An 11,108-nucleotide genomic window follows, 5' to 3' on the forward strand; every position below is an offset into this window, starting at 1 on the left:
AAACTTCGTGGAAGGGTGTAGCATGGGCCAAGGAAGAACCCATTAAATTTTGGAGCGGATCCGGATCCGACTCATGAAATTTGCATATCATAGCAGACTGGACTATTGGCCTTGGCGGAGGTCTGCGCTCTCCGACTGCCCTTCTAGTTTTCATAGGATTTGTTGACGATACGAAATGTATTTAAAAATACAATACAAATTCTGCAAACCTTATTTTTCTGTAATGTCTGTGTTTTAAAGGTGCTATGTGTAGCATTTTAACAGCAATAAATAGTCTAATTATTATATTAATTTTGAGACATTAGTTTAATACTGTAAACAAACAAACTATCTTTAAGAACATTGATAGCCTCTAATCTACATCCTCCATAGTTTCTCCACCTGGTGGATCTGGAGGGAAATCTGCTGGATCGCTTTACGGCACAAAACAGGAAGAGGTTCTGTTCTTCCAGAGCAAACTGAGCTAAAACTTGCAGATTATCTTGCACTAAGAATACCACTTGCTACTTCGATGGTCTCATTTGTTGACAGTAATTATACCAAGATATCAGTTAATTTGACGATGATATGTTACCTGATGTTTACCTGATGTTAATCATTCAGTATTTCTAAAATGTTACTTTGTTAAGCACTTATTTTATTTCATGATGGACAGAACGTTTTTCGGCCCTCCAGCCTTCGTCAGTGTCTACAAGTAACCAAATGGTGTATTTCATTTTGGAACCAAGCTCCTCTTTTTATCCCTTCTACACTGTAGCACAGTTCAGTCTGTACTGGTGAACGCACATCCTCTACTGTCTAACAGAAACACGACAGAACAGTTTGTCCTCCTGCCCCTTACAGCTTCATAGAGAAGAAATGGGGAAAGATGTTGCAAGATAACTGTGACAGTATCTAGGATGTGAAGCAGCACCTGATAAACACAGCCTGTCTGGGTAACAGCTCTGGGGTTCCCATGGCCATGAAAATCCTGGAGAAGTTATGGAATGTGAAAATCTGTGTTCCAGGACTGGAAATGCTTTGGACAATTCTAAAATATCATTAAACTTGTGGAGAAGTCATGAAATTTAAAAAACTATGATATTAAGTTTATAATGTTTGTGATCTTGAATATAAAATTGAGTAATTTGGAAAAACAAATGCTGTTCCACTGGATAACAGATTTTCAGTGTAACAGCATTTGTTATTGTTTTTTTCACAGTGGACACTTTCCATAGTCTAACTAAAGGAGAATTTCACCAAAATCGACTTGGCTAGTAATAATAATATGATATATTATTGATAAGAACCATTTTTGAGCTGTAACTGAATAGCAAAATTGCTTGTTTTGGGTTTCCTTTGACAGTTCAGTTTTTTTGACTGTTTTTTAACAAAATGAGGGTCCAGTTCACTGTATTTTTTTGTAAATACAAATCACTAATCTCATTTTTGTATGTCTTTTTTTCTTCTCTTTCCTCAGACTCCGTGAAGAATTGCATGAAGGGACAGAAAAAGAAGTGAAGCAATGGTTCATCCTCCACTGAAACAACTGACACACTCAACTCTAGGACTTCTGGTGTTGACCAGATAAAAACAAACAAACAAACAAACAAAAAAACATACGGTTGTGGAACCAGAACGCTTTTTAAGAAACACTACAAACTGTATCTGTTTTTGCATATAATTATTTAGTATATTGTCTATTTATAACACATTTTATAACACGTCCTACAGAAGCACTTGAAGGCTTCACTCTTATGAATGGAGAGGGAAAGTATTAAGGATTCATTTATGTGAGAAAATCAGGATCAAGATTGTAGTGGATGGTTGGGTAGAAATCACTGTAGGACCTTATCATTAGTTTAATTAGGGGTTTTTACTGTTGTTTTTAACAACAGAAATATAAGCGCAGGGGGTAGCTGTAGCCCCGGGACACCCTCCCATACATCTATTGGGAGATGTTCCAGTTCAGCAAGTACCCCATGGACATTTTAGAGATGCTAAGTGGACACCAAGCCCAGTTCAAAGGCCTTGGATTAGAGCGACAACTGAGCCACCAACAGCAAGTCCAGCTCCAGCATCAGCAGCAGCTCCAGCAGCAGCATCAGCCCAGCGCTGACACCTCCGGGAGCCTCCTGTCTGGACTCGGCCTCGGGTCCCTTCAGGGGTCCCGGAGTAACGCCTTTGCTGACTCCTCGTCCATCTTCGCCAAAATGAGTGCCCCTCCCCCGCCCATCTCCCACCAGAGCCAATCCTCTTCGTCTCACAGCTCCAGGAAGTCCAGTAAGATGAGCAGTAGCAGTAGCAGTGGGAGTGGGAGCTCCTCGTCGGGGTACCCCCAGTTTCTGCGCCCGTTTCATCCGGCGGAGGCGGCACTGGCCCAGGAGCAGCTCCACTCGGGGATGGGACGTTTTGACTTTGGTGGGAGCAGCAGCGGGGGGGGCGCGGGGGTCATTGGAGGTGTTGTCACCTCCGCTCCCCCGCCTCCCCCGCTGCACCCCGGCCTCTCTGTCCCCCAGCCTTCCCCGGGTCCCTCCTCTTCCTCCCCGTCTCCCTCCACCTCAGCATCGGCCTCCAACAACCCCTCCGGCAGCACTGCCGTGCCCCTAGTCGGCCAGTCCGACCCCCGCAGCCTGCACCAGCAGTTCAGCTGCATGCTTGCCGCCAACCAGTACTTCCTGTCTGGCGTCCCCACCAACAGCAGCCTGGAGCAGTTCCTAGTCCAGCAGGGGACTCATAACCACTTGGGTCTGGGCCTGGGCCAAGGGGCCAGCGAGTCAAACTCGGCGCTCGCCCCTCCCCCGGCCCTCCACTCCTCTCACAGCCACAGCCACACAGCTCCGCAGCCGCAGCAGCAACAGCAGCAGCTGGCCCCTCATGCCTTATCTCATCCACACAGCCATACTCACCACCCCCACCCTCTCCACCCGGCCCCCCAGCCTGCCCCACTGGGCAGCTTTGATTTCCAAGGCATTCCGGTCCTTTCTTCCAACCAGATAGCGTCGCTAATGCAGCAAGAGGCCGGCCTCCCCCTCCCCCTGCCCCTCCACCTCTCCCTCTCCAAAGACGACGTAGGAAAGTCAGGAGACAGCTCGTCCGCCTCGGCTTCAAGTGGAGGGAGCAGGAGGAAGAAAGCGATGGCCGGCTACCTGCCCCAGAGGAAGTCGGAAAGTGCTAGCCACAGTCACAGCAGCCACAGTAGTCACAGTCACAGCCATAGCAGCAGCAGCGTTAGTAACTGCCATAACAGCAGCTCTAGTGGGCACAGTCAGAGCTCATCATCAGGCCTTGTGGGAGGCGGATCCGGGGGCGTCGGGATAAGCGGCATCGGAAGCGAGCCACATTCCTCTCTCCTCTCGTCGTCCTCACAGCAGTCATCCTCCACTGTCTCCTCCTCCTCTTCGTCCGCCCCTCCTTCCTCTAACTCCACCTCTGTGCTTGTAGCCAATGGTAACCAACAGCTGCCCAAATCCCAAGAGAGCCACAATGCTATGGGGTCCTCTGGTTCGTCCAGCCAGCCCGAGCCAGAACCCCTTTACCACTGCGGTGAATGTGGCAAAACCTTCACCCACCTCTCCAGCCTTCGCAGGCACCTCCGCAGTCACGGCTTAACACCGGAAAGCCAGAGCAGGAAGTCGAACCGTAACTCCCCCAGCCCAGAGAGGATATTTTGCTGTGGCGACTGTGGCAAGGGATTCAAGAAGAGGGGCCACCTGCTCCAGCACAGCGTCACCCACTCCCAGAACCGGCCTTTTGTCTGCAGTATCTGCCAAAAGTCCTTCAACCGTCGTGAGTCACTTACTAGGCACGAGAAGATCCACGACGAGAAGCCTTTCCGCTGCCCGGCATGCGGCCGTTGTTTCCGTGAGAGCACCTCTCTTCTCAACCACGCTGCGTCAGGCACCTGCGGCAAGCCTCCCCGCAGTTCTAAAAACCGGACCAGCACCGGAGGGAGCGGATCGTCCAACCCGAGCAGCAGCAGCAAAATGGGAAGCAGTGGTGACGGAGCGGGAATGGCTAATGACAAATACGCCACGGATTATTCCAGAAACCGCTACCAGAACCAGTCATCCTACAGCAGCGGGGTGGATGACTACAGGCGAACGCAGTCTTCGTCTCTGTATACCTCAGAGGGTTCCCTGGGCAACGGAATGAGCAGCCAGACCCTGCGGAAGGCCCCTTTAGCCCCCACTCTCCACCCCCACCCCCAGAATCAGCAACAGCACCACCATCACCAACCGCCGCCGCAGCAGCCCCACCTCCCCCTCTCCTCCCTGTTGGATGATTCAGAGGACGAGGTCACCAGCAGTGCCATGTCTGCCATCGCCGCTGCAGCCGCAGCCTCTTGCGACATCAACACAGAGAGCCGGGAAGGAGAGAGGAGGGATATTATAGGAGGCCTGCTGGGAGGGCTGGGCTTCGGGAATATGGGCGGACCGTCGTCCACTTCTGGTAGCCTCAGCGGCTCCACCATGCCTCTGACCCACCCCAGCCAGCCCCACACGAAGCCCAAGAGGCCAAGGAAACCCAGAGAGAAGAGGGACCCAGGGACCATCGCCAGGAGGAGGAGAAGCCCGGGACCGCCTGGGGATGGGTCAGAGAGGCCGTACGGATGCCAGATTTGCGGCAAGCGCTTCAGGAGGGCTGAGACGCTGCGGCGCCACAACCGTGTCCACACGGGTGAGAAGCCTCATGCCTGCGACGTATGTGGGAAAACGTTCCGCGAGCCCTTCCACCTCACCAAGCATCTGACCGTGCACTCGGGACAGAAGAACTACAAGTGCAATCTGTGCGGGAAGGTATTTGCCTACGCTCAGAGCCTGGTGAGACACGGGAAGTTGCATAGAAAAGGGGAGATAGACAACGAGGGGAGGAGGATTAAAGGTGCTGCCGGGGCCATCAGTCAGGTGGCCAACTCGGGAAACTCTGACTACTACTCCTCCTACTCCCAGGGAGAAAAGTCTCCAACGTCTGGCACCCCCTCCCAGAGGCTTTATACCTGTACAGTGTGCTGGAAATCATTCCGCCACCACTTCCATCTGACGGCACATCAACAAACCGTCCACGGCGGCGGCGTAGGGCTGGACAAGTCCTTTCGTTGTGAAGTGTGCGGCAAAGCCTTCGCCTACTCCAACAGCTTAGTCCGGCACAAGCTGTCTCAGCACAGCATCGACCGCAGCGGCCAGCGTGTCAACCAGGCCCAGCCCGCCGCATACCCGCCCATCTTCTATGATACCGGCTCAGGTACCAACTACCCTGCGTCGTCCCACATGCAGCAACCGGCCTCCGGGCAGCAGCACCCTTTTCACTACCGGTCAAAAAACTTCCAGAGGCGGCATGGACAGACAAGAAAGCACCGGAAGAAAAAAAGGCGAGTGGTAATCCACAGCATCATGAGGGACGGGAAGCTGGTGGGCGTCCCACTGAGTAAAGCTACCCGCAGGAAGCTGATGGTCCTGAGGAAAAGGAGGGGCAAACTGCAGGCACAGCTGAACAGAAAGAAGCTCCTGGCCCAGCTGAGGATCAAGGGTGGCGTGATGAAAGTGAAGTCGTGGTGCGGCGGTGCTGTCAGAGTCACCGGGCTCACCTCAATGGAAGTCCCTGTCAAGCGCTTCCCCTGCCCGATCTGTCCCAGTACCACATACGCCAAGCAGGCTTCTCTGCTTGTTCACCACGCCATAAGGCACCCGCCGAGAAACTCAGGCCGCCACGCCCGTCTGAAGTGCCAGGTGTGTGGAAGACGCACCAGCTCATTACACAAAGCCCTGAAACACAGGGGCCACCATCTTAAGCAAGCCGCGTTCCAATGCCACAAATGCCGACATCGCTTCTGGAATCCCAGGCTTCTGGCCCGCCACAAGTTCTCCTGCCGGGGGATGACTGGAGGAGGGAGCGGGAACTGGGGACTGATGAAGATGAAATCTCCGTCGTCTCAAGAAAGTAGCGGGCACCAGACTGACGGCGAGGGCCAGGTCCAGTCACCGGTCCAAATGTCGGTCCCAGTTCTGGTCCAGCCGGAGAGATCAACAGTTCTGACTGAGTACAGCCAGTAAAATTGTTTTCTAGACTAGATTGTTTTGATTGTTTATGTTTTTTTTAAATAATCCAAGAAGCAAGCGAGAGCTAGCAAGTTTTTAACAAAAAAAGAGGTGGGAGAATGGGAAGGGTTTAGTGTAACTACCGTAATATCCCCACACCCCTCCCCGATGAAGTCTGTATACAATCCTAATTTACTACAGCAGAGGTGGTTGAAAAATTAGCTTGGACTTCAAAAGGCCCATAATCAGAAGCACCCATCCATCTCTGTCTCCCCTTCCCCAAAGGGGAAGGTACTAGACCATGTGACTATTTTGAGTAGCACCTGTCTCTGAAAAACATGCATTCATCCAGTTTCCTTTCCTCCATTTTTTTTTCATTAGCAGTGTTTGCTCAAATTTTGGATGCATATTGTAGGAGTGAGGTATATTTAGTACCTATGTTTTTTTTTTTTTCCAATTATGTTTTCGCATTATTCACAGTTAAACGGTATAGTCTATGTCTCTTGTTCTGTATGTGTGTTTCTTTGTTACCCCAGTGGAGACGATTTCTCTCCATTTTTATATTAAGATGACGTCTGGCCTGAAGATAAATTTGTCCGTTAAGAAAAAGAATCCTGACCTGACAGTCTAAGAACCTCAACTGATCATGTTAATAGCTGACGTTTTTTTAGTTACCTAATCATGAAAGTTGACTCCTAGTGAATCCATTAACTGCATCACTTTTACAACAGAAAAGTGTCTTTTCTCTCTCAAAAGTGACGAAACTGGTTGACGTGCTAAACTGACTGTGGAAAAAAGGGTTAGGACAGAACGGAAAAGTGTTGGTGACCTTGTTTTAATGTACACTACTTTTGTCATTTTTAAAGTGGCGTGGGAAAAGAGATACCGCGACTCAGAAACTGTTATGTGTTCAGGATTGGAAAAGGACAACGGGAACAACGGGAGTGTACTGTACAATTCGTATTATATTTTATTATATATTGATTATTTGCTGTTTTTTACTCCAAGTATCATTTCTTTTATCATTGTTGCTATTGTATGGGTGGGAGGGAACGAGTTGGGGACTATCTTTGTAAAACGACGGGATGAGTATATGTATCGATGTGATATTTTTTTTTCCCCCCTCCCCTATCCCCCTTTTACCTACTCCCTCATGCCACAGTTATGCCCAATTTTTGTAACAAAAGCGTGTACACATAGTTCATTACTTAGGTCCTGTCCAGCAGTGTTTTTTCCTTTTTCTGTAAAACTAAAACATGTAATATTATTACTAAATTACTATCCTTTTCTTTGCCTAAAAGTGAGTTGTTGAAAACCCTCAGAAATCAAATAAAAAAAAAAAAAATTCTAAAATGTTAACGTACGCTCTCTTGTCTTTTAATTTTCCATTCAGGATGCTGTTCAGCTGAAGAAGCCAATTTTCTTCACAGTTCAAAAGTCTGAAAGGAATTTGAAAGTTTCTTCTATGCAGTCTTCAAAGACATTATTGAGAATGAAACCTGTCAGTAGTGAATGAATTTCAGTTTCAAATTCATTATGAATTGATTGGTCAATCGGCCTCAGCCCTGGTTTGAAATGAAAGCGGTCTGATTTAAGTAATAAAAACCTGCTTATTGAACACATAATGTTAAATCCGGGTGGTCTTTCACGAAGCAGGATCTCTGAAGCATGTGGACAGTTAAAACAGGATAATTGCTGTTTTCGATGCCCTTTAGGCAACCAATAATTTACCCAGCATACAATGCAGATCTAATGATGTAACTGAAATTTCAGAATGCCATGGAAACGGCCCCAAGTCGACCCTTCGTCACATCCCGCCTGAGCTTGCGTTCAGACAATTAACCCACTGTTTATATTTTTATCCACCCTTCCCACCTACTGAAGCACTGGAGTGGTTTCTCTCTCACTCTGACACATACACACACTCATTCTGACACGTGTACACACACACACACACACACACACACACACACACATCTAAGAGCAGGCTTTCAGAAAGCTCCAGTTGAATTCATCCGTAAGTGGAGGCCAGGTGTTGTGCACCTGGAGCCCGCAGTCAGGTGAGCTATTTCTGCCCTCCTGACGACCCAGATGCCCCGGCGTTGGTTGGCGGCTCACATGCGTTGACACATGGCACAGAAAGCTGAGGTGAACAGTATTTTCTAGAAGTATTTATTTACCACATGAAAGCTGAGGTGAACAGTATTTTCTAGAAGTATTTATTTACCACCTGAAAGCTGAGGTGAACAGTATTTTCTAGAAGTATTTATTTACCACCTGAAAGCTGAGGTGAACAGTATTTTCTAGTATTTATTTACCACATGAAAGCTGAGGTGAACAGTATTTTCTAGTATTTACCACCTGAAAGCTGAGGTGAACAGTATTTTCTAGTATTTATTTACCACCTGAAAGCTGAGGTGAACAGTATTTTCTAGTATTTATTTACCACCTGAAAGCTGAGGTGAACAGTATTTTCTAGTATTTATTTACCACCTGAAAGCTGAGGTGAACAGTATTTTCTAGAAGTATTTATTTACCACATGAAAGCTGAGGTGAACAGTATTTTCTAGTATTTATTTACCACCTGAAAGCTGAGGTGAACAGTATTTTCTAGTATTTATTTACCACCTGAAAGCTGAGGTGAACAGCATTTTCTAGAAGTATTTATTTACCACCTGAAAGCTGAGGTGAACAGTATTTTCTAGAAGTATTTATTTACCACCTGAAAGCTGAGGTGAACAGTATTTTCTAGAAGTATTTATTTACCACATGAAAGCTGAGGTGAACAGTATTTTCTAGAAGTATTTATTTACCACATGAAAGCTGAGGTGAACGGTATTTTCTAGTATTTATTTATCACCTGAAAGCTGAGGTGAACAGTATTTTCTAGAAGTATTTATTTACCACATGAAAGCTGAGGTGAACGGTATTTTCTAGTATTTATTTACCACCTGAAAGCTGAGGTAAACAGTATTTTCTAGTATTTACCACCTGAAAGCTGAGGTGAACAGTATTTTCTAGAAGTATTTATTTACCACCTGAAAGCTGAGGTGAACAGTATTTTCTAGAAGTATTTATTTACCACATGAAAGCTGAGGTGAACAGTATTTTCTAGTATTTATTTACCACCTGAAAGCTGAGGTGAACAGTATTTTCTAGAAGTATTTATTTACCACATGAAAGCTGAGGTGAACAGTATTTTCTAGTATTTACCACCTGAAAGCTGAGGTGAACAGTATTTTCTAGTATTTACCACCTGAAAGCTGAGGTGAACAGTATTTTCTAGTATTTACCACATGAAAGCTGAGGTGAACAGTATTTTCTAGTATTTATTTACCACCTGAAAGCTGAGGTGAACAGCATTTTCTAGAAGTATTTATTTACCACCTGAAAGCTGAGGTGAACAGTATTTTCTAGAAGTATTTATTTATCACCTGAAAGCTGAGGTGAACAGTATTTTCTAGAAGTATTTATTTACCACATGAAAGCTGAGGTGAACGGTATTTTCTAGTATTTATTTACCACATGAAAGCTGAGATGAACAGTATTTTCTAGTATTTATTTACCACATGAAAGCTGAGGTGAACAGTATTTTCTAGTATTTATTTACCACATGAAAGCTGAGGTGAACAGTATTTTCTAGAAGTATTTATTTACCACCTGAAAGCTGAGGTGAACAGTATTTTCTAGAAGTATTTATTTACCACATGAAAGCTGAGGTGAACAGTATTTTCTAGTATTTATTTACCACCTGAAAGCTGAGGTGAACAGTATTTTCTAGTATTTATTTACCACATGAAAGCTGAGGTGAACAGTATTTTCTAGAAGTATTTATTTACCACCTGAAAGCTGAGGTGAACAGTATTTTCTAGAAGTATTTATTTACCACATGAAAGCTGAGGTGAACAGTATTTTCTAGTATTTATTTACCACATGAAAGCTGAGGTGAACAGTATTTTCTAGAAGTATTTATTTACCACATGAAAGCTGAGGTGAACAGTATTTTCTAGTATTTATTTACCACCTGAAAGCTGAGGTGAACAGTATTTTCTAGAAGTATTTATTTACCACCTGAAAGCTGAGGTGAACAGTATTTTCTAGAAGTATTTATTTACCACATGAAAGCTGAGGTGAACAGTATTTTCAATAACACATTACAGTGGCTTTATTCCAGTGTATTAATTTATGGAAAAGTATTGTAAGTACACAGTATTGCTCTGTAGGTACTTGATGAAAATCTCTGTAATCCATAATGTATTTACAACCAGGGGTTAAAGTGGGCCGGCACCTTCAGTTAATAAGTAAATAAATCTGATTGGCAGTTTCATACATAATAATGTCAAGCGAGTTCACAGGACTGCCAACTCTCACGCATTGACCGTGAGACTCACGCAATTGACATTTTTCACACGCTCTCACGCCACAAGTCCATTTTCTCACGCGGTGAAAAACAAATTCATAACTGATGACGTCGCGGCGTGAAAAGAGACGCTGACAGCGCACGAGACGAGACAGAGCAGCACCGTGCAGCAGCGAGTTATTCACACCATCTGAATAGAGAGAAATATACACAAATCTATTATATTGTCATTTATTCCCATGCATGGTGCTCAGAGTAATGTCAGTCCGCGGCTCTTCTGCGTCTCGCCCTCTCCTCTCGCGGTGCGCACGCAGGCAGGAGTGAGAGTGAGTTACTATGGTTACGGGGATGCTCTGTGTCTCTGTCGCTCTGAAACTTTCTCAAGATTCCCAATAATAGGTTTTTAGGTTAGTATGCCTATGCAAAGTCATGAATGTAAGCACCTCGATGCTGAAATCTAGTAATATAACATAATTTTGCATTTTTGGTTAACATTATACAGGGTTGCTGTTTCTTGACTTAATCCAAGAGGTTAGGTGGTGTAGAAATGCAGGAAATTTGTTTTACATTACTATTTTTTTCTGACCCCAAACACACACACACACACACACACACACACACACACACCACCACCACCAATTATGTATCTTACCCCCCCCCTGCCAAATCCCACTTTAACCCCTGCTTACAACAGTGTAACACGCTGTTTAATACACAGGAATAAGGCTGTT

At 45.8% G+C, this 11,108-nt stretch overlaps 1 protein-coding gene across 1 annotated transcript; it reads left to right on the forward strand.

Annotated features, from left to right (window-relative positions):
• Positions 1–1,464: 1,464 nt before the first annotated feature.
• LOC139909380 (uncharacterized) lies at positions 1,465–7,347 on the forward strand. The gene has a single exon (XM_071896434.2). It carries the CDS (start codon positions 1,938–1,940, stop codon positions 6,030–6,032), a length of 4,095 nt encoding a protein of 1,364 aa, XP_071752535.2. The 5' UTR covers positions 1,465–1,937; the 3' UTR covers positions 6,033–7,347.
• Positions 7,348–11,108: the final 3,761 nt, after the last annotated feature.

The sequence above is a fragment of the Centroberyx gerrardi genome, chromosome 19, assembly GCF_048128805.1.
Source record: "Centroberyx gerrardi isolate f3 chromosome 19, fCenGer3.hap1.cur.20231027, whole genome shotgun sequence".
NCBI classification, from domain to species: Eukaryota; Metazoa; Chordata; class Actinopteri; order Beryciformes; family Berycidae; genus Centroberyx; species Centroberyx gerrardi.